This window comes from Syngnathus acus, chromosome 12 (assembly GCF_901709675.1).
Source record: "Syngnathus acus chromosome 12, fSynAcu1.2, whole genome shotgun sequence".
Lineage (NCBI taxonomy): Eukaryota > Metazoa > Chordata > Actinopteri > Syngnathiformes > Syngnathidae > Syngnathus > Syngnathus acus.
The window spans coordinates 7,388,599-7,412,697 of NC_051097.1; the positions used below are offsets into that span (position 1 = coordinate 7,388,599).

The 24,099-nt window shown below is 42.6% G+C and overlaps 1 protein-coding gene across 4 annotated transcripts; it reads left to right on the top strand.

The window, feature by feature from the left end:
- The first annotated feature begins 246 nt into the window (after nt 1-246).
- Nucleotides 247-23,940, top strand: pdlim5b (PDZ and LIM domain 5b). 4 transcript variants are annotated; one of them, XM_037265590.1, is made up of 13 exons: nt 247-403; nt 4,115-4,217; nt 11,214-11,365; nt 15,110-15,140; nt 15,294-15,802; nt 18,199-18,347; nt 18,478-18,505; nt 19,918-20,099; nt 21,899-22,079; nt 22,255-22,435; nt 22,587-22,707; nt 22,796-22,911; nt 23,210-23,940. In XM_037265590.1, the coding sequence occupies exons 2-13, from the start codon at nt 4,122-4,124 to the stop codon at nt 23,297-23,299; spliced, it is 1,836 nt and encodes a 611-aa protein (XP_037121485.1). In that variant the 5' UTR covers nt 247-403; nt 4,115-4,121; the 3' UTR covers nt 23,300-23,940. The 4 variants fall into 4 exon arrangements, with proteins under 4 accessions (XP_037121485.1, XP_037121487.1, XP_037121488.1 ...); XM_037265592.1 differs by having other exon boundaries at nt 19,918-20,081; XM_037265593.1 differs by lacking the exon at nt 15,294-15,802 and adding an exon at nt 17,198-17,217.
- The last annotated feature ends 159 nt before the right edge of the window (nt 23,941-24,099 follow it).

The following is a 24,099-nucleotide window of genomic DNA, read 5'->3' on the forward strand; positions in this document are numbered from 1 at the left end:
TAAAAGATGCAGTACGCAAATAATTGTCTACGATTGCCATTGGTATTGCCGTTTCTACGGGGGAAATAGTGCCCTCCTGTGGAATGCCTGTGGAGTCACCCTTGAAAGGTATGAATATGTTTATATTTTATATATATTTAAAGAAAACACAAAGTCCACTCCAGTGTGCTTTTCTGCTCATTGACGCCAGCCTGCCACTGTGTGTCGCCCGAGGGCAAGCTATCCCTCTCCGCCTCACTCGTTGGCGGCGGCCCTCCTACCGGCAGGCTGGCGTACATGCGGAAGTCTCAGTTCCGCTCACTGGAGTCAGTTGTAAGTTGCCCTCCAAGCTGAGAACCGACTGACCCGACGCTTCTCTCTTCCTCCCTCGAGCACCGGCAGAGAGCGGCTCCGCAAAGGCAAGGTAAGCCCCGCACGAGGCATCGTTTTCGGGGAGAATATATATGCTCCTGTTGCGCTTCATTTTGGACATTTTCATTCACTTGAACGACTGAATGACTTAGGGACAAGGGGAAGCAATATTAATGTCATTACAGGAGTTTTATTTTACTTTCACTAAGGAAGCCAAATGGAAAGGTTTTGGTTTAATTGTGTGAAGGCGATGGCCTTCACACGTGTTATTTGATGAGTAATTTAAGAAGTTGACTAAATCCTAGTGTAAACAAGGGAACAGAAATCTAATTATTACTTTGTCTCATGACTTAAGTGGGCGTGCCTGGTCCTCTGAAAGTACATATTGAGCACTTAGATTTAATTTGATTGTTTTTAATTTTAATTTACACTGACCAAGCACATGAAACAAAGTACATGCATAGACACAAATTACAAGTAAATGACTCGACAAGTGTCAGCGACAGGGAGAAAAAATCTTTCAGTACAAATATTAGTTTTACATCAACGTTTCGTTTTTATGGGTGGGTTCCAAACTTTATATTACAGATTTTTAGACACCGGATTACGATTCGAAGATGACACACATTACATGTGTTTCATCCTTTTAAGCTGCCATGGACCATGTCCCAAGTGTCCCACTTGAGAGCCCCAAAAAAATACAATTATATCAAATCCAGCCCACCCCCTTCTATATTTCACAGTGATGGAGGTCAGGTGGAATTTTGGCACAAATGTGTTGAATTTGAGAATCTGGCATCAATACATCAGTGTTATCAGAATATGCACAAAGGCCGTCTCGTAAATTCAGGTTAGAACACGTCCTACCGGAGGTCATGAACAACACGAATTGCTGCCAAAAATGGTTGGTTGACAGTTTCTAGTCTAACAAGGTCTGGTTGCGGCGTTGATCAATGAAAAGAAATGTAAGGCTTGTTCTGTTTTTAATCCACAGCATGTAAAAGTCATAAATGGAATGTGAAATGAACTTTGTGAGGACATAAAATGATGTAAGCAGGCCAAATTGCCACCTGACATGTGGAATGCGCATGACGTATGAGCACAGCCACCGAAACTCACTCAGATGTTTTCCTTTTAATCAATACTTCCTGAAGGCAATCTGGCACATGCAATGGAGCGGGCCAATAATGTCAAGGCTGTGAATGTTTTTTGCATTCAACAACGTTATGCTCAATTTGAATTGATAGAGTGCGTTAATTTTAATGGGAACAGCACTCGGAGCCATATTGTTTGAGTGGCCTGAGAAGTTTTTATAGCTTCAATAAACTGCTCAGAAATGTGCGGAACTTTCATTGGGTTTATTACAGATCTACACAAGCATGTAGGGTTTAAAAATATACAGAGTGGAACTTCTAAAGCAGGGAAAAATGTAATTTGGCAATACTTGCAACTTCAGAATTGCGTGTAGAACTCAAGAATCCACCGAAGTTAGTAACAAGATTGCTTAAATGCACATGTATTGCAAAACAATCACTACTGTCATTTTTTAAAATAGGCAGACGTCTTTTTTGTTTTAACCTCTGTTTTATTTGGGTGTGAACGTGCTGAAATACAAAGTGCAGTAAAGTGCTATTCCTCAAGATAAGGCTGACGTGGAGCGTAAGCAGGAAAAATAAGTGGAACTCGCTTGTTGAATATGCTCGCTGCACTGCCCTCTTTCATCGGCAGGCGTGACCGCTCATGTCTACGCACGACATTGTTGGTGAATGCAAAAGCAAGCAGCGACATGAGCGCAATGTTTGTCTTCTCCATATTAGGGAGTTTGTGAAATGATATGTGGGCCTGGTTCAGTGTGATCTGATAGACTGCAATTTAGTTCTTATCAAGATTAGGTGCCTCATTTCCCAGTGGGTTATGAAACTCGCATAGTTGTAGTCTATTCATAAAAAGTCATCTGTCTCAGGCATCTGTTGGGCTCAGCCATTTTCGAAAACTGAGCCCAACAGATGCCTGAGACAGATGACTTTGTGTGATTTTTTTTTTAATCAAATTTATTATACATAAACGTTTTGGTCTTATACAGTAGAATAAAGTTGTACCTTGAATTAAGTACTGGCAGGGTCAACATCAAGTATAACTGTCGTTACGATGACATGGGAGGGTGTTGCTATTTGTTGAGTGGCGAGTGGAAGATTTTATAGTTGCGTTAATCCAGTTTCCTGTTTTCCAGCGAGTCATCTGTCTCATCACACAATGATGAAAAGTCAAATGTTTTGGTGTATTGCCTCACCCGCCCAATTTTGGTAGCAACCAGAAACACTTTGCAGGATAAGCAAAAATAGGAAAAACAAAATGAACCAAAATCTTTTTGGGCATTGGTTCTTGAGATTTTTTTTTTATTCTAATAATGATAAACATGTCTACCAAAATTACTGTATAGGGGAACTATGTTAACCACGACGGAAATCCCACTTTTTGTCCCACCACAGCTAAAGGTCGGTCACATTGAGGACTGTCAGTAAAAGTGGGAGATATAAATAGAGTCAATAGATGTTCACATGTGATTTAATTTCTTGTTGCCTCCCCTCCATTTACGATTTGGAAGGACCTTCAGGCTTCTCTGATGAGGCCGACCAGGTGACAGACCGCGACAGATGGTAGCGTGCCCCCAGAAGGAGGCACTTAAAAACCGCAACGTGACATTCTTCGAAGATGACAAGGCATCGTTCATGACTAAGTCCTTGCCAGAGTGTTGTGAAAGCCGTGGGCAGGTTTCAAATTTGGCAAGATCAGGGGAGTCCCAATTGTTTGTTGAAAACTCGAGCCTTTTTCCATGTAATTACGTTTGTCATGTGTGACGTTAATGACTTTGATGTCATGTTTTCATGTCAGCTTCCACCCTTCCTGTCAGACAGGTCACAGGTCCAATAATTCCACAAGCGCTGTGGCAGATTTCACGCAGTCTCTCCGCTGGACGCCGTCATAAAATCCACACGGCGACGTATTAAAACCCAAGCGGTGTTCTGTAAATATGACAAGGCAATTTTCTTTCCAACTCTTCAACTGTGAACATGTGACAGCACTTAACCTTGTCCCAGCGCTTGCAATTTTCAGGGGGAATGCAAAAACAGGGCTTAAACCGGTGAAACTTAATCACGCGTGAAATAATCGGAGTGGTGCACATGTGTGTGGACATTTGGCGCTGTCCCATTCATGTGCATAGTCAGTCGAAAATCTTTTTTCTCTCTATGCATTCAAATTGGCCCACCCGCAAAAAAAAAAAAAATGAAGCTGGCACTCAGTGGAAAGCGAGCCCTGGCATGCCTTTATTCGCCCGGGGTGTGTCTCCAATCCACGCTTTGATTTCTTCATCAGCATTTGTATGCTAACGAAATGGATTTTATGGATGCAGAGCAACCAGGATATCGTCTAGACCACAGTGGAGATTGCAGCCAAAGCGTCTCCCAGTCTGTCGAAAGGAAGAGAATACTATTGCCAAGCCATTCTTCATTTCCAAATCCTTCCCTTGACTCCATACTCGACATTCTAAACGATATCTGGCTCCATACTGGCTTGTTTTAGCCATCTAGAAATATCATGACTGTCTTCATTTTTCATTCAGCTTTCCCTGACCCCCCCATGTCACTCACCGGGCCAGGCTCCTCCCTTTATAGCCAAACGGCGACCCAAAGCGGACAGATAATCGAGTAAAAAAAAAAATTGATGGATCCTATCTAATCAAATCTTCTTATGTGTCCCTCAGGTGAATCATGAGCAACTACAGTGTCACCCTGGCTGGTTCGGCCCCGTGGGGCTTTAGACTACAAGGAGGGAAGGACTTCGGCCTTCCCCTTACGATTTCACGGGTGAGTGGTGACTACGCCTCCTGTGTGACCTCTCGGGCATGTGGCCCATCCGTGCTACACTTGCGTGTGATATTCAGTGCTAAAGAAACCTCGATGAACTCATTCATTGCCATTGACGAGAATAGACATCAAATATTACGTTGTACTGGGTTGACGATTTTTTATGTGGTGTTTTTTTTTTTTACGTCGCGGCTGGAATAGTTTTATGACAATTGAATTCATTTCAATGGTGTAAAATTGATTTAGTATACGAGTAAAGTGAATTACTAGCTTGGCCATGGAACGAACTCCAATGCTACAAATTCCGCCATGATTGTTATACTTTCGAAGCGCCTCTATGCATTTACCGAGCGTAATGAAGTCTTCCTATGAACCACAATTTGCTGTCATTTTGGTCATTTAAATGAGGGATGTTACGCTAGTGCTTGGCCCCCATGTGAAAAACAGTAAACTTTAAATGCTAGGTCCACATTGGAGCATCTAAAAGTTCTCCTTAAATTTGCCATATGATGGAAACTTCAGAAAGCCGCTGTGGTTCAGTAATAACTATTGGGGGCCACATGATTTTAGAGTAATATTAAGGGAGGAGTCACTGCCTATCCTATACATAGTTCTACTGTTTATGTTGCAGGCGTGAGGGCTTGAAGTGCAACACGCTTGATTGTTCCAAGGAATTAAAGGAGGATCTGATTCTTGTGGAATGCGCCGCGTTATTTAGTCGACTGCTTCCTGTTATGAAGTCGTAATCTCGGTGTCACAGCCGAGGTCGCGAGCTGTTTATTTGTCGCCGGCAGCATCGGTTACAGCTCGACTTCTTTTGAGGAACACTTAAGCGTCTCTAAGTACAAAGTTGCCGACATGATTCGAGCAGGCCGGCCGGCCGGCCGAGCAGCCCGGCCTATTTTTGTCCCGCTTCCACCGAGATAAACTTGGAATGCGTGACATTATGTTGTCGCGCCGGCACGCAGCATACTTGTCATCAATATGTGATTATAAAGAAACACGTGTGGATTGATGGCGTATCGGTTGGACTGTTATGGATTTCTAGAGGTGCCGTAGTGTGTGGAGGGACTCATAAAAGTTTCACGAGTTGTTAAGAACGTGACTGGGATTGACTCTGTCATGTTTTGCCACCGGGTTAAAAATAAGCAGTCAGCTGGGTTTGCAAGGGGGAGTAATGGTGGGTAACATTTCTTGAATTAAGTAGTTAGTCTGTGTTCAACATATTTTCTTCTCTGTGGGTGCGAATGGTTGACATTTCCGCTTGTTGTCATTTTTGCCAGGAAGGAGTCTTCCTCTTGTTTGTTTTCGCTTATCGGAAAATGCAACCTCCCAAGTGAGACATAAAAACAAGAATGCAAGTCATTTTTGTAAATATGAGGAAGGATTATGGGCCCACTCTTTGTGTTGTTGGAAAGAGCAATTTGATTTCAGGTTCGCTCTTGTTTGAAGCCACTTTATTTTGGGGGAGGGGGGGCTAACATTTCCACAATCATTGAATCAAATTTGGTGCCTCAATTGCACAGCCACTGCCCATATGAGCAAACACGTCCCCTCACGCAACAATGTGGCCCCCTATGGAGGGGTGGGGCCCAGAGCGCAGTGTGTTTTTTGCATTTAGGGGGAGGGGCTGCCTCGCATGGGTCAGATGTATTTGAAGGTCACTGGTGTTTGAAAACAAAACAAGGGCAAGCTGGAGTGCCGCAGCTGATACTTTCGAAAGGCTTAACACATCAGACAACAAGTTTTGAAGACTTCAAAACATTCAAGTTGTCATTAGAGAAAGGGAACATGACCTATGACCTGGATGTCAATCGAAAGTGATTGTGTTGTTTGCTCAAGAGTGAGGCGTGTATCCAGAATTGAGATATGGAAACATCTGCCATTGATTTTAAACATTCATTTACTTCCTGATTTTGATGAGTGAGGAGAAAACTGCTCGGACCACGAGCTTATTTCACGGTTCACTGTGCAAAATAGACTCCGCTCGCAGTACAGTATATAGAACAAGATTTATGATGTCATTCACCACATGTTACAGCCACTTGATTATCTCCGCCAAATTATGGAAGGCTGGTCTTGGATAGGACCAACCACAGACGGGTGTACCCCGATGCGTCTACGTACCATATATGATAATGAGTGCGGTGTCCCAGCGTGACCAGACATTGTTTCAAATGATCAGTATTGATCATAAACATATGCGCATCTGCTCTGTGAATGGAATACCGAGAACCCGCCGTGTCCTCTGGATGATTTACAGACCAAATTACTTGTGGTTATAATATATATATGCTGGTGTGTGCTGTCTGCTTCACTCATGTTAGAGAGGTGCATCGTGCTTATTTAAATTTCTGGCCAATTTTCCGCTGGGAAAATATGCAAAGTGGACATTCAATAGGTGTTTGGGTTTGAAAATATCACCTTACTATACTAACAAAAAATAGCCAGACTCAAGCCACTGTTGTATGTGTTTTAGACTGAATGCCTGGATTCCATAGGTCGGATTACACGTAGCACTATTATTAAAGTCAAATGTTGTTGGGGCTGTAGAAAATTTCCTGGAAATGTATGCGTCCTGTACACAATATCACGGCAGATCTCAGCAAATGTGGCTTCCACACCAGCAAAGTAAAAAAAGTGTTTTTCAGAAATACTGTATGTATTAGATCCAAACAAATCAGTCCTTTATGCTGTTTCCCCAATTTAGTCATTTTTTTTAGTGTGATGTGAGAAATTCAGTCCATACATATACATTTATACTGTATAGCTAATAACACAGAAATTTGAAAATGTATGAGGGTGGTCCGATGTTCCGGTAATATTTATTTTTTTATCGGAGGCTTGTGAGTATTGTTATATTTTCTGTCTCCGTGTGTTGCTCCACTCTTTGTGTTCAAGTATAACGCTGATGCTATTCATCCGTTCATTGACGGTAATGCGCATTGTTTGTTATCATGAAGCAATGAAGACCTACCTAAGCCATTTTTTCCCCCCACACGACCAACATTACGGACTTTTCTAGGAAAACATTAAGATAAACAGCTTGTATGTTTGCTGCCAGACTACATGCTGTCTGCCGGTCCATTTATTTGGAATCTCTTGATTTCCGTGCTATTAGTCACCATGTCTGTGTACTTGTCATTTCTACCACTATGTATTTAGTGGCTTCCCAGCATGATCTGTCTCGTGTTTTCATTCTTAGACATAGCCAAAATAAATTGCCATTGAGTGGTTGCCATAACTCCTCTGAAGCCTCTGCATCCATACTTGGATATGTACGCTTCCTGATTTAGCAATTGCCCTGAACTCATTAAACAGGACTCTGTTGACTCAGACGGCTTTTGCTCGGTCATTTCGTGCTAACATTTAATTCGAATGAGAGTCCAAGTAAAGACAGTTCAACTGGAACTCGGCCTGGAGGATTGTGACAGTTAATGCGGTTACTTGAGGCTCCGTGGCACTCGAAAATGCGAGCGTGCTCTGTTTGCCAAACTTTCAATGCCACCACCAGCAATAAAGAGATTTTTTTCCAGTCGCAGTCAAACAAGCTCCACAACGCGACAACCTTGCCCGGTCTATAAATAGCGCTCTTAATTTTCTACACACCGATTAACTGCCATTGTCCGTCTGTCAACACAGGGAATGCGAAGCCGTGAGCTACCGACGACTATTATAGCTCAACTGGGCAACGACGGTAGACCCACTTGCCAGAAGAGAAATTCAATTAACGGCAGTCTTGGCTTCCCCAGTGGCTTCCTGTCACATAAGCTCAAACACACATCGTGTTATGAAGGGAAAGAAAAGGAATTCTGGATTGGAACCCTTTGCGTACTCCCTTTGCTTTCATATCCTCTGGGTTGTTTCTGAAGCGGACTACAGAGCGTTCAGTGTTCAAGCGCCGTGTCGCGCTGCTTTTGTGTTGTTTTGTTTGTGTTGTCATGGCGATTTGACTAAGCGCTCCTGTTTAAGGTCGGCGCGGCTTTTCCAAAGGCTTCATTGAAGTAATAAGAGGCTGTCGTCAAACCATGACAACCATGTGTTGAACCCGCTTTTTGAGCTCTTAATTGGGATGTTTGAATACTGAAGTATTTGGCGCCCCCTGTATTGTTGTGTCCGGCCTCGCCATTAGTGCCATTAACAAACAGTGTGTGGGGGGAAAAAAAACTCTTCCATATAAGGTCATCCATCTTAGTCGACTTAAGCATGTGGGCTGGTATCGCGAAGCACTTCCTGTTACACGACTTCTCCTTCTCGAGGTGACGGCGGCCTTCTTCCTCACGTCGCGCTTTCACTGGCGGGAGGGCAGGAAGCGCCACAGCGGGGAAGATTAGGAACATTCCAAATGATGATGCGCTCGCCATATATCGTCTGTTGCCCGTGTCCTCCACAGGAAGTACTTTCATTCATCTCACTTAATGCCCTCTTTTCTTTCTCCATTGTGTGAAAAAGTCCCGAGCGCGCTCGTCTGCATAGTGAAGAATTCCATTTTGGCAGAGCAGAGATCGAGCTGTTAAAAGCCAAAAAACAACTTTCACCAACATCCACTCGTAATTTATTGCGTGCAAGTTTACGCCGTTCCTTTTAGAGTATTTGTAAGTAAACACTCAAATAGATCTATATTATTCTTTTTATTGTCGTTTTTGTCGGATTGAAGACACATGGCGGGAGGCCGTTAATCTGTCTGGGCTCATTTGATGTCCGGTAAAGTGTTTTTCGTTGGATCCTCTACAGAAACAACCATATGTTATCTATATTTCACAGTCGGGGAAAATGCGCATACATCAAAGTGCGATGTAGGTACTAATTTAATCACCTTCATCGTGCTTCGCCACAGGATTTAAAGTGGATAAATCAAACGTGTATTGTGCAATATTTTTCAAGTATGTGTGGAGCGGACCACAGCAGTGTCGAATCCCTTGGATACTTGGAGAGACTCTTTAGAGCTTTCAAAAGGTTTTGGCCAAAGTAACACAAAGCCTCTCAAACAGCCTTTGCGCTTTCCGAATCCAACTTTTAAGTACTGTGGCTGTTCGGCATTACAGTGGGAAACTCTTTGGGAGTCTGCGCTGGGACGCCGGCTCACCTTTAATTTGTTTGGTTTTGGTATTTGAACAGGCTTCCAAATGAAAAACAAAAACAAAACAGCTGCTATTATACAATGTAAAAACAATAAACCATGCAGTCTAAACTGTAATGATGAATGACATAGTAGGTGTAGCTGTTAGCTGATTTCATAAAGTCTACCACCGCTAGTTAGAACAACAGACTTTTATCGCTTTATTGAACAGATGGTAAAAATATAAATACAAGCTCCTCTGTTCAAAACCAAATCATCCAAAATGGTTTTGAAGCCACTTTAAAATCAAATTAAAATAACTTTGTTTCGTTCCTCATGTCCCCGTTTGAACTAAAAAAACCTTTCAAATCCACTGATATTCATCAAAACCACATTGCGAAAACATCCTCCTCCCTTTTGTCAGACATTACAGCCAAACTTCCATTTCACTTATCTTCTTGTCATTCAAATTTATTACAGACTTCACCTGCCAGTAACACTCATTAGTTTTGTGTCTTTGTGAGGAAAAACTGACCATTAAGTTCACCGCAGGCTGGGCATTAAACACGGCTAACCACGTATATATAAAAGTACATTACAGACATTTTTCCCCTTCGTGCCCACAAATAGTCTGCTAGTAAATTTCCCTTATATAGCTCTACACATTGTTGTTGTTTCTCTGGTCCTTACAAGGGGAGAATTCTTTGTCACTCGCCATTAGCTTTACAACCCACAAACACGCTAATGCTGGGAAGTTAAGACAAAGGACCCAGCCATCCAAACGCATTCAGCGGCCTTTCAACAGCTTTTCTTTGCCTCTGTGCCGTTACGTTTCCTGTTTTAATAAGACGCACCCGTTGCCAGTATGTCGTTTCGTTACGAGTAAGTGAATCAGGACAGACGCCGGAGTCGGCTGAGTCATTGTCGTGACCGGTTAACACCTCAGGACTCTCTTTTATGGCATCATGGTTTTCCGAGAGACTTACATAAGCTTCCGTCACCCCCTCGGAGGCTACCGAGTGAACCCAAGGATGCGTGACTCCAAAGAAATGAGTCAGTGTCCCTGCAAGCTTTGGCCTCCACCTCTGTCCCTTCCTCATTCCTTCCAGCTCCTTTTCCCCTATTTGGGCTATTGTGAAGTCGAGAACAATGGTACGTTGTTTTTTGCCCCCATTGTCTTCTTATTTTAAACCGTGGAAAGACTTACGTAAACTAATCTGAACGCAGAGAGAGAAAAGGTGTGAATTTCTTCATAAACAATGTAATGGTGGGAATGGGACTTCTTAATTGGTGATATTTGTGGGAAAACAACAGACTCATTTGGGAACTCTTAATTATCCTTGAAAATTACACTTTATCCTTAAATCTGTTGTTCAACTTGTAAAAATACTGCAAACAATTAAAAAAAATTGCTATAGCCCCCCGACTCCAAAAATCGAATTGTTTTTGAAAATTATTTCTCAGTCAGCAAAGACTAAATCCTGGAGCCCGTCCTTGCCTTTCAGGCTCGAGAGATGACACACATAGATATGTAGAAACCAAGCGAGAGTAAAAGTCATGATTACGCAGTGTTCTTTTCATGATGGCAGCCAGCATGGCTGTACAGGTTTCGAGTGCGTAAACAAGGTGCGTTGAGTGATTCACGACGCTGGGTTGCCCTGACGACGCCACGCCTTGTAGACGAGCTTCTCATTGTAATATGTGATCAGTTTTTTGGATCCCAAGTGCCAGGATTTTATATATCAGCGTTTTTGGGTATCCTTCTTGTACTCCGATTAATCGGCTATTGATCGTAATTGTCCGATTTGTGTGGAAAATTACATAACTGAACACAAGGCACGGCTGCAGAATTTAGCCAAATTACATTTGCACCATCACTACATATTCTAATCTTTGATGCAAATAGTAACTTTTTTTTTTTGCATGTAACTTCGCAGCTGACTGATGGAGGAAAGGCAGCCAAAGCCAAGATTAGCGTCGGAGACGTCATCCTTTCCATAAATGGCATCTCCACTGACACCATGAACCACCTCGAAGCCCAGAACAAGATTAAAGCCTGCACGGGCAATCTGAGCCTAAATCTACAGAGGTAACCAACACAGTCAAGTTTTAGTGGGTTGACATTTGGAATTCATGCCCTTAGTAGACACAAGCGTTTCATATTATCATCTTAAAATATGTCAAAAGTAAGAATCTGCTATATATCTGTAAGGCAATGAAATGTCTGCTTTTTAGCACTCTTAATTAGCAGTTGTAGACAGGCTCTTAGAGGCCGGCTTCACGCACGGACCCAAAATCTGTTGAAGTCATCAGCTGGGGTTTCAGCTGTGCTTTATGTCAAGTCGCGCCGAGTGCATCAAGTGTTCCTCTGCTCTGCCCATTAGGAAAAGGAAGAGACCTGGAATTCCATTGCCGATAGTAAAACGATACTGACCGTCATCCACCGCATGAGCAACTCTGACCAGAACTCGCCACTGATTCTGATACGTGCGACTTATCAGAAACTAATGCTGATAGCGCTGTCGGCTAATGCTAATCTGCGCTTTCAACAAAACTCACTGCAGCTCTGCTTACAGTAGCTTTTGGCTTTGAGATAGTCTTTCAGACAGAATAGTGGCACATTGGTTTAGGTGTGGTACTTTTTACATTAGCCCAAATTTTGTGAATACTTTTATATACGAATAATTCAAAAGTAACATTTCCACTGCAGGATCCCTTTAATATTCATTGGCATGGTTATGTTAGCCTCTGACTGTGCTGTTGTTAGTGATTTGTTTTTACCACCATCTCCCAAAATTACAACAGCGGGCTGTTCGCTGGATGACGACTTACTAACAAACGCAAATGGCACGCGTTCACGAGCAGTTTGTTTGTGCCAAACGCAGTAGTACATTGCTCAACGGAAAAAACAAAAAATGGCACGCTCAAAGCTATAAAATGTGACGACAGAAAAAAAAGTCCCAGGTTTTTTTCAAATGACCTGTTCTATCGGCAGATGGAATTAGAAAAGAGCCTTGCCACTTAATGGTGGGAAAATGATCCTAAAATAGCTCCGTGCCACATCTGCATGTAATCTTCTATGGCCACCGGATGCACAATACATCAAAACACGGTGTTGACAAAGTGCAGGTCTCCAAATATATACACACAAGGCTCTTTTAAGACTCCTTGCACCATTACATTTGGGTGTCATTAAAATTCTCCCGAAAAGCAAACGCTATTTTGTCTTTCTCCAGCTTGGTCCCCAGAATGTGATTTAGGATCTTTAGCCTCACAGATAAAGACTCTCGGGTTTGTAATAACATTCGTCCAAACTGCCAAAAGATGATTTATGCGAGTAAGGTTTAGTCCCAGGCTCCAACTCTCGAGAGGTAGACATTTCAGCCTCTAGATGTGTTTACCTTTGTCCATTTCCAAACGGATCACGTAACCAACCTCTACTTTAAGGGTTCATAAATTAACCCTCAAATAGCTCCTTCTCTCAAAAATAACCGTTTCGAGAGCGCAAACAAACAATACCGAAAATGCTCTATTCTTGCAACTCATAAATTGTATGTTTTCGATTTTTCATCTGTCACACGCCTTTTTAAGATAGACAAAACTGCGTAGCCTGCACGCATTGAGGTATTACAAACAGAGCAGTCTTTCCATATACTGTCTGGGCAGAGCTCTGGTTCACTGATGCTGATGTTATTCCCTTGTTGCTAGGTGAAAGAAAATAACTTGGACTCTGACTTTGTCTAATCTTCTCTGGCTATCAGACCTTAAGAAATAATCATAGGCAAGAAGAACAGATGGCTTGTATCTCATAGAGTCGCAGACAAGTGTAATAACAAGGATTTAAAATTAAAATTTGTGTTGATTTATGGCACAACACCCTCCTAGAATTATGATCCCTTGAATTGTGCTTTGAGTTGATGCGACCAAAAGTTTTTCGCTGCACTTCAATGGCCGTGCTTTGTCGTCGTCCCAACACTTGAGTTACGCAATCCAGCTGTGGGAAGTAGCCGTAGGAAAGAATGATAATTGATGTTTATTTATTGTCATTGAACTATGCGGCACGCTGTAATCAAACACCTCTCCCCAGAGGTTGCATTTGGCAGCACCTGGTTGGGACAGATAATACAGACCACATCCGAGGTAGCTAGCTAGCGAGCTAAAGCATAAAACTCTCTTGTAAATAGAACTTTATCCATAAGAACGTATTTGTTTTTTTTTCAACCCCATTGTCTTCTATTTTCCCCAAACATGGATTTGCTTAAACACACATAATCAAATTGAACAAGAAACTTGTGTTGCAGATGCTAGGTCAAAACCATGAAAGGATTTCATAAATATTTACATTTCAGTCCAAAGAATGACTGATTTCAGACCGACCGCTGACATTCCGATGGAAATCAGTGACCCGGAACACAGCGTTGTAATCCCGAGTCAGAAGGTCCAATGCAGCTGCGGGTTGAATATTCGTGCAGCGCCGCTGCCATGGCTCGGCCACAATTCCGACTTTGGGGGTGGAGGAGATGACAGTCTAATAATGCCTGAATCCCCCACTGACTCCTGGCTGCCTCTGCCATTTGTGGCGTAGCGGTCGGAAGACAAGAATGAGCGAACGGGAGCGCATCCAATAATGGAACACTACCGCCTCTCCAACTGGCGCTATTCGTCAACCTGTTGGGCCTCCAATGCAAATCGCGTTTGCGTCAAAATATGCCAGTTAATGGAAGATAATTGACAGTGGCAGATGTTTGAAGTCAGAGCTACGCGGAGGTTCCGCTCTAATCAGTCGACTATCAACTTGGGTTGCGCGTCCGCTACCTTCTCCATCATTTAGTCAAATGACTGTTTCTCTTGGCTCTCGACGAGATGCCGACAGGATGGAAATGCTGCCTTATCCCCCTCAAGGCTTATTCCTTCGCTTAACCTCCCCAGTCTTTCCTTTTGGATATCTTTTTGTCCGCGTGTATGCGTGAGCGTGACGGAATTGCAAAGTCAAGGTTGATGAGGAGCACTTAACGTCTCTTAGCTGTCAATGCCCCCACATTGAGGGACATAATGGAGCTATTTAGCCACGGATAGGTTCAACCTTGCAATTGTAGCATTTGAGCCAAATTTCTACAATTTGTTCAATTTTCCAGAACAAATTCAAAGATGTTAAAATCTAAAAAAATAATACTCAGATACAATGTGTTAAGACAATACGCAATTATGACTTGACAGCAGTAAAAAAAAGAAAATGTTTGAAGTCAAGAGAAAATCACATACGATAGGTGGTGGTAGTAATGACTAATAAATGATGGTCTGTATTCCATTATAACTATTTTAATCGTGACACTACATCGTTACATAACGTAATGCGCGCCTATTTCCACACGCATGATCCTTCTCCCTTCCCCAAAGTACAGTATGTCCGTGTGGATACTTGGTCCAGTTGGGTCCAAGCTGTCAAGTCGGGGAGACAAAAAGCAGAGGAGGCTTGGTTGAGCAGATGTTCACCGGGACCACCCTACTCGTGTTTTGTCAGACTGCTCTGAGAAAAGATAGGGTGTGAAAGCCACTCTGATGTCACACACATCATCTTCCTAATGGAATGTGCGCCGTTTGATCTCGACACCCTTTGCTGTTTTCTTTGGCTCAGCGTGGCCTTGCTCCGTACGTACGCTGGAAAATCCGCTTTGTCTCTATTAGCCGCTAAGTGGAAACAGCAAGTGGAGGTGCGCGCACAAATGACGTCAACATCTGACGCGAGGGCGGGGTTCGCTAATAAGCCGGCGTCGTTGTCCTTTAGTTTATGAAAAGAGCCTGTTTTCATTTGAGTTTCTTTCTGTCTTCACAGAACCTCAAGTGCAGCCAAAGGCGGGTCTCAGGTATGGTGTCAAATCGCGTGACTTCTTCTTCACAAACTTTGTGCCCTTCTGAGTTAATGTCGGTGAGCTTTGCATGCCACATGGTGTTGTGTCAATGTTTTGTTGTGTGTGTGTGTGTGTTTGTGTATGCTGCATGTCGTGTGTCTCCACTAGATGCAGGTTGAGCCTCAAGAAATCATTAAGCCCGTCCCAATCACCCACACGGCTCCGAGCAGCACATACTCAAAGCCGTCAAGCCAGGCCGGTCCCGCCTACAACAAGACAGCCCGACCATTTGGGGGCGACAGAGGCTCTCCGACTCCTTCCTCCGCCCCCAAAGTGGCCTTCATCCCCTCCGAATCGTCGGCATTTACGCCAGCTCAACCACTCTCTCAACCCCCGCAACCTCCGTTCCCGATCAAGTCCAACCTCGCCGCCCCAGACCCCATTTCGGCTCCCCAGGCTAGTCCCACTCGCTCCACCATCAGCTCCCTGTCCTCCTCCTCGTCCAGTTCGTCTTCTCCTGGCAGAGTGACGGCCCCTCCCTCCCAGCCCTCTGTGCCGCAGCCATCCGTCTATAACTCCCCCATCAATCTCTATTCCAACAACAACGCCTGCGAGGTGGCCATGGGGCAAAGGCGAGGCCTCCTGGAGAGCCAGGGGCTGTCGGAGCAGTTCAATGGGTAGGTAGCATCAATCAGACCCTCATCCTGTGTTCCTGTAAACTCTAAAGACTGATTGTTTTTTATTACTTTCATTTCTTCTCCTTTGCCAACTTTTTCTTGCTCTTTGTATTTCCTGGCAGTTTGTATGCCCTGTGGTACCACACTGCCTCCCACAGGCCACTTTTGGTACTATACACCGTTAAAGCGTCGTGGTCAGCTAGCTGTGTCGGTCATTTGGCGTAAACCACGAACTTGACGCACAGTAAGCACATCGAGTAAACGTTTCCCTTGTCGTGCGGATCATAAAAGTCAGTCAAGTTAAAAATTGGTACGTATGTTAAGTGTGCCCTAGTAGGTGGTTTCAGAGACAGCTGCGGTTCACTGAGGCCGCATATTATGCTACCGGAGAAAATGAAACGTTACGCTCGGCTTTGTCTCGCCCGTATTCCCCTTTTTTCCCCAAAGCCTCAATCATCACCAGTGTTTTCACAAGAGGCACAATGCTCATCTTGTCCACGTATTGGGCAGGGGATTGGTCCTGGCAGGAGAACATAGTGTTGGACTTCATGCTACCTCACCGCTGCCTTGGCATTAGTTTTATGATTTAGCTCAATCTTGGCAGCTTAGTTTCTTTTCGGAACAAGCTGGAGCGACTGCTTCATCTGCAGTGGGCTTAATACTACCGTCATAAATAATGTCTGTGAAATATCTGTGAGGACTTTTTTTTTTTTCCCCTCCCCTCAGAGTTCCATCAGACTCTATGGACAAGAATATTGTTAGGATATTCCAGAATATAAGGGTGATGTACGTAGTAGAGGCTTTCTACATGATTTTGGCATGTGTATGTGGGAAATTGTGTAATGGACAATTCCTGTGCATTTTGAGGTGAAGCAAATGTTGAAAAGTGAGCAGAAGATCAAATTATTGGGACACCGCCTTCAGGATAATTTATAAGACTGCTGTATATAGCACCAGCTTTCAGACATCGATCTAAGAAATATTTCTCCAAATGCAATTTCCAAAGCAGTCTATGGAAAAATCATCGTCTACCCTTTTAGGTTCAAATATCAAATATGAGACCTCAGCTGTGTATTTTTATTTTTTTTGGTAAGTGGAGTTTTTAAGGTTTTTTCTTCTATGGTCTCCATTTCCAATGACCACAGCTTTTAAGTGGGCACACTTTGAGGGTACAAAAAATATGAAAGCAAAAATGTGTCTATCCACATTTGAAGAACCAAGTTTATCACATCATCTATCATCCATTACTGCATGTGTGCATGTTTTGTTGTGGTTTTTCTGTGTTCACATTTTCTCAGAAGGGCTTTTTTTTTCTTTCTCCAAATGGCACGATCAATGCGCTGACTTGGCTTCAGTCCTTCCCAATTTTGTGCTTTTTTTTCCCTCCCCTCACAGGTGCAAGGAGATTCCGACAAGTTAGTCCTGTGAATGATCATTTATCTTCTACAGTAACTTTCTGCACATTGCTGTGGTTTATGATTAACAGCGGCATGTTTGCACTTTTTTTTTTTATTGTCGTTCCCTTGCATAGCAACCTGGCCCATATATATGCGGACTGCGCATAATAATGTCAAAATGTAATATATTTTTGATTCTAATATATTCACACACCACAGGCAGCTATCAGCTCAAGACTGATCACTAGATATATTAAATATGTACATGTACAGCCAGCCGTGTTGACAAGCTCACGAACGGCTCCATCTGTTTCTATTCGTGTCGTGTTTATTCAGGGCCCACGCAATCACTGCTTCTGTTAAGAGCGGCCAGACGTGTGGTGGTGGCTTTGCTTCACTTGACACAGTCGTGATCTTTTTAACAGACTGCGCGCATGGAAACACGAAAGAAATGCTTCAGGAAGCTAACGTGAATGTTATTGTGCACTGGGAGGCGAACATGTTAACGCCACAAAAAGAGCTTCAGCAGAGATTCAAACCAAGAAGCTCTCCATTGTGAGGCAGGCGTGTTTACATAAGGGTAGAAATTCAACATAAATCCGAGTGTTATTAATTTTGGATGCGTTTTTTTGTCTTGCATCGCATGCCTGCGTGCAGGTGTAAACTTTGCTTATGGAGTGAAGCGAGTGAAGTATTATGAAGTACTTTGTTTCCATCTTGTGGTCGAACACCATCACTGGCATTTTTTTTTTTTTAATTCAGGGTATCTTCAGATTTAGAAGCGTTGCAAAGTATTCAATTAGATTTTACAAACTTTAAAACACTAAGTTCATATTTTGTAAAATTAAAAATGGCTTCGTCAACCTAAAGATACCCTGTAAATTAAATTCCACATCTTTGACGTCAGCGAGTGTGAGCACGAGTTCCAGCATGTTCACCATGTCTGATGAATAATAAAATAGCCCACTGAGCTAACACAACTTTGTGATCGACACACAGGAAAGATTTGGACATGAACCACGCAGCTGCTCTGAGTGAAGCCAGCAAGAAGCGACTAATTGAGGACACGGACGACTGGCACCCGAAAACCGGAACCGCCCAGTCCCGCTCCTTTCGGATCCTGGCCCAGCTGACTGGCACTGAAAATGGTGAGTGTAAAATTTTAGACCATTATTACTTTAAATATAATATTTGTATGGAAAAAATGAATATGATGAAAAATTGAAATATATATCAATACATAGTATAAATTCATTCCTTTTTTTTTTTTTTTTGCAGAGCTCGCTCCCGAGAACAATGGAAAAAAGTAAGTGTGTCTGTCTCTTCATCCAAGTTTATATTGCCTAAATTAATTTAGTTTTGGAGAAATCTCTCTGGAAGTTGACAGCATTGATTTATTTTAAATTGAATGTTCTCTGTAGCTGACTGCCAAGGCCATTATTTTTTCATTCACAGAAAATATGAGTAATTAAGTAGACTTGCCAAACCTAACACAAACCATATTCAATACCAACAACCGGCAAGAGTCACTCTGACATCATGGCGGCCTGTCACCCTGCCTCGCCTCCTCTTTGGTTTCACTCTCTTCACTTTCCAATCTTTTCTCCTCTCCTCTCTTGTCTTGTCTTTTATTTCTGTGTGGTGGCGTGAATCAGGGCCACCAAGTTGGACCTCGAAGTTGTAGAGCACAAGTACAACAAGCTCAGGGATTGGCATCATGGCGTCTCCGCAAAGGTGCTAAATGTGTAGCTGTGCATCACTTGGAGTTGTTTATTTATTTTCCTTTGTATATTACGGCATATCAACCTGATAGATTATTTTGAAACGCACACAAAAGACCCAATGCAATGTAACAGTGTATTGTGGTGCATATTTGTAAGTACCGACAGCATGACAAGCATATTGTTTGCGACGCTCTCCCCTTTTTATTTATTTTTTCCCTTTCACACTTATTTTTTTCTTTCTGAAATCCTTTCTACTCTAACCACTGTAGAATACGTGTGTCAATCCTTGACAAATTCCTCTCAATAAACTCTTTTATTCTTTCCTATTGTCTTTGCTTCGTCTTTTAGTCCTTCGGGATGACTCCATATTTAATGTTGACATATTGTATCGTGAGGCAATTTCTTTGTGACGTGATATAGCATAAGACATTTTTAACATGACAGGCACAGTAAGATAGCATTTTTAATATGACATGATAGACGATGACACATGAATTGTATTGACTTGACAAAAAGGGTAGTGAGACATATTAAAAAAGTGATGTGTATATATAGTGTGACTTTATTTGTAATGAGATGATGTAGAGAAAGATTTCATCATAAGGAATCACACATCTTTAAGACATTCGTATTAGTGTATAGCAAGATCATTTACATGATATAATTTACAGCAAGATGATTTTTGACTGTTTAGAGACCAATATCAATCATTAAATTTTTTTCCCATTATTGTGACATATAACCTGTACAATTTTTTTTTCTGACTGCCTTGGACAAGGAAAAAAAAATCTAATATGAAAGTTAGAAGAAAGACTAGAACAGTTGAACTTTATTGGGGGGGATATTGATAGACGGACCAGGTATAAAGGCCACAGTATTATGTTTGGGGAAAAGAAGTTCTCTACTAAGTTGAACCTACCTTGCCTTGAGTGAGTCTGTACAAAATGTCTTATTCCGATTGTGTGTTTATTTCCATTATTATTTTATTTCCTAGTGATGTCTTGGATAAAGCCTCTCCCAGTGTGCACACCTTGCCTGCAGCCAAAACGTACTCCAAACAAACGCCTCCTTGGAACGGCAACGTTGTGGTGGCTCCCTCTGCGTTCAAGAGCCCCGTGGCCCAGAACAACCTCTCTTATCAGCCTGGGGGCCTGTCAGGTACTTTATTGAGCCAGGGTACATAAATATATATGTATATATTTACAATAAATCATTCAGTATTCTTTTTTTGAATTGATTAAAACTCGTGTGTTAAAGTTTTACAACCGCTCTTCTATACACAAAACCGAGTGTAGTTAGTCCTTCTTTCCACCAGAGAGCGCTGTCGTACCTCCAAACAGCTCAGCCGTCACAATCCCAGCAGGGTTAATTCCCAGCGCGAAACCATTTAAAGATTACGGGCGGTATGAAAACTCTGAGGCGTTCCGTTAATGAGCTCAGATGGCTTTTCCTCCAGATCCCTTTTATCTAAACACATTATGAAATAAGCAACGCTGTTGTTTATTTAGGCCCCACACTCTCACCAGACCTTGTACTTGATGAAAAGCATCAGTCAGCAACATGAAGTGAGCAAGATGCCTCCATGGTGAGGCCTCTTGTGGAGTGGCTGCTGAAAGATACCAGAGGGAGGCCACAGTTGAAGACTCTTTTGCCATCTTAACACATGCTTGACTTTGTCAACGCACGTGTCATCAAAGACATTTACAAGTTGTGTATTTAAAACAACTACATCACTTGGTCTTAATTCTTCCATATCATGGGAAATGCCATCGATGGGCCAACAAATAGCATAAAGTTGCTCACAGACAGAATATAGATGAGTTGCAGAATGAATGCCTATTCCAGATGGGAGCACTTCAAACATGTTTTGGAATAAGCCTAATAATCCTTTCATAAGAAATGCAGCTGTAATCAAACGGAGATACTTTTGAGCAGAGCAGACAGAGACGTGACTCCTGCTGTGATTGGGTTTTGTTGTCGTCTCACGCTGACTTCGCACGCCTTATCTCGCTCACGCAGCCTGACTGCAATGACACCATTGCTTTATTGCTCCCACCAAGCCTTCCCTCCCACCCTGTGCTCTTTACTCTCTCAGCGTAGCAACTTTTGTCATAGATAAGAACCCTCGCCGAAAGCTAATTTCCCCCCAGCGGTGCACATTCGGCATGGAGACATTCAAAGTAATCGTGACACTTTTATCAAAATGACGCTTCAATCGTGATACACTTTGAAGGTATGTTAGCGTACCCGAGTGAGATATTCATCACCAACTTGGATTCAAACAGCTCGTTTACACTTGTACTGCTTGAATATTTTTTAATGAATTTAAAGTAAAGATATCTTCATCCTAAAATTATTTTAGCCCTCACATAACTGTTCATAAGAGACGTTTTGCCATCCACACTTTGTTCACCAGGTCTACTCATCCCGTCAATCGTATCTTATTTTATTTACTGAATCTTTACGGTCCGCACTCAAGGAAGGAAGTATAGGAAACACTCGTTATTTGACTTCTCAAACGTTGGCTCGTAACGTTCCTTTCCAGCGGTGGGTCTTGTCACGTTTCCCTCCAGCTCTTTGTGCGAGGGCAGAAAAACAGCCACCTCCATCCTGGAAATGTTTTTGAAAGCGGAGAGGAGACAGAGCATAGTGCATCCCTTGCATTTGTTTTAAGCCGAAAGGCGGGACGTTATTTTCGCAGGTGTCCGCGCTGACTGCGGGAATGTTTTTTAGCCTCAATGGGAAAAATAATTTGATCTCCTTTCTGTGGTGGGTGGGGTTTCTCTGCGAGCTCTAGAGGTCTCGTGAATCACGCAAGGAAAGACGGGAGACTGTCAAACATTTTCTGACAAAACTAACCTAACCACCTCAACCGTTTCCGTACCGCGACCTCTGACCCTAAAGATGAGGATGAAGTAGTCGCATTAATTCAACAACTCCCTCCTAACATTCACCAATCGTTCTCTTTGTTTTAGGCTTCCTCAAGGGTGGTGCAGCCCCTTCGTTCGGCAAGGTTACCAATCCCCCTCCCAAAGGCCCAGACCGGCCCATCCCGCAGCCTCACCCCCAGGACCTCAACTCTGTGGTGCAGAGAGCCGAGCACATCCCGGCCGGAACGCGCACCCCCATGTGCAGCAAGTGCAATAACGTCATCAGGTAGTCATGGATACATTTCAAATAAAAAGCATCGCACAAGGTTCCAGGACATGTGTCACAAAATCAGTCTTACCTGTGATATAGTGAAATAGAAAGGAACTGTTAGAAGCGACGTTGAGCCTTCTATAACGCCAGTCCTGGAACTTGAGGCTAACATTTGCCGGTTTCTTAACAGGGGCCCCTTCCTAGTAGCCATGGGCATGTCCTGGCACCCTGAGGAATTCAACTGCGCCCACTGCCACTCTTCCCTGACAGAGTGCGGGTTTGTGGAGGAAAAAGGCCAGGTGTACTGCGAGCACTGCTACGAGCAGTTCTTTGCTCCCACTTGCGCCCTCTGCCAGCAGAAGATCCTGGGGGTGAGCTGCTGGATTGTATATTCTCGGTCGGCAACTGTCAATAGGAGAGTAGTCACTGGTATTGTTGAAATGATACAAAAATAGAGCGGTGTGTATATTCATTTCTTTTTGAGCCATTTCTTTCTAACATTTTCTCGGTGTTGGTTCACAGGAGATCATGAACGCCTTGAAGCAAACCTGGCACGTGTCCTGTTTTGTCTGCTCGGCCTGTCAGCAGCCAATCCGGGGCAACGTGTTTCATATGGAGGATGGGCAGCCATACTGTGAAATGGGTACATTCAAATAGGACATTCATGGTATGCTGTGTATGCTTTTTATTTTATTTCTATTTTTTTGTGTGTGCCGCCATTTTTTCTACAGACTACTACAAATTGTTTGGCACAAACTGCCATGGCTGTGACTTCCCTATTGAGGCGGGAGACAAGTTCTTGGAGGCTTTAGGATTCACATGGCATGACACCTGCTTTGTGTGCGCGGTAGGTGCCCCACCTTAAAATTCATACGAGTACATAATCATGTGGATTTTCGAAATGTTTGGAATTTCCGTCAAGCATTCTTGCTGTGAAAGAAAAAGGAATATACTCATCAAAACGAGATGAATTCATTCAAAATATTTCTGGAACACATTCAAAATAGCTAGGAAAAAAAACCTCTTAGATTATTTTACCCAGAATCCCAAGAATGAGTAAACGTCCAAGCACTACTAACCCTTACGCAAGTTGACGAGACGTATAACAACCGAGGCGTTGTGTGTACGTGTGGCTTTCTCTTCAGGTGTGCACCGCCAATCTGGAAGGTCAACCCTTCTTCTCCAAGAAAGACAAGCCTTTGTGCAAGAAACATGCCCACACTGTCAATATCTGACCCTCCCCTTGCAATGTTTTCCAGCAATAGCTACATTCATATGAGAGTTAAATCCGACATATTTAAAGTTACTTCACATGTATACAGGTTAAATAATAACGGGTCCAGTATTTTTCCTTTTCTATTTTCATGCAATTTATAGATGCATTTCGAGAGTCTGCCAACTTTTTCTTACGGTTCTTGGTTTAATTTTAACATGGGGGACATTTTGCTTTCCCACAGAGCAGGATATGATGGCGTGATGACGTGTCCAGCCTCTCAGGGGTCACAAAAATATTTCTATGCTATTATGCAGTATATGAACAATACAATTAAACTGAAAGCACAACTTGTAACAGACTAAACATACAAGCATCCTTTATTTTTTATCAAATACCCGATGATTGTGTGTCGTTAGTATTATTTCATAATATATTTTTCCATTAATTGTTATTAAATCAATTAGTAAATGGTATTGCCTATTTTTAGATTCGGATATTACCCATACCACATCTATATGGATTTGCTTTAAATGTTGCAAATTTATTCCAGCATCATTTCTTGTATTAACATAAAACAACTCTAATATATTCCTCCCAAAGCTGCCATGTTTCATGCGCCTTGCACACTTTTATGAGTGGAATAAAACCAGTCTTATGTAATACTGTTGTATATGTGTCTGTGTAGCAAAAGAAAACATTATTGTGACCCTGTAAAAAGGTTCATTTGATACCCTGCATCATATTCACATATAAGTAAATTAAGTTAGTTACAAGCATGGTCGTGAAATTAGTAAAAAAAAAAAAACTAAGTCAAAGTAG

Coding starts and splice junctions, on each gene's coding strand:
- pdlim5b (XM_037265590.1), top strand. CDS start 4,122: ATGAGCAACTACAGTGTCACCCTGGCTGGTTCGGCCCCGTGGGGCTTT. Junction 15,141..15,293: donor CAGCCAAAGGCGGGTCTCAG/GTATGGTGTCAA, acceptor TGTCTCCACTAG/ATGCAGGTTGAGCCTCAAGA. Junction 18,348..18,477: donor GCTGACTGGCACTGAAAATG/GTGAGTGTAAAA, acceptor TTTTTTTTGCAG/AGCTCGCTCCCGAGAACAAT.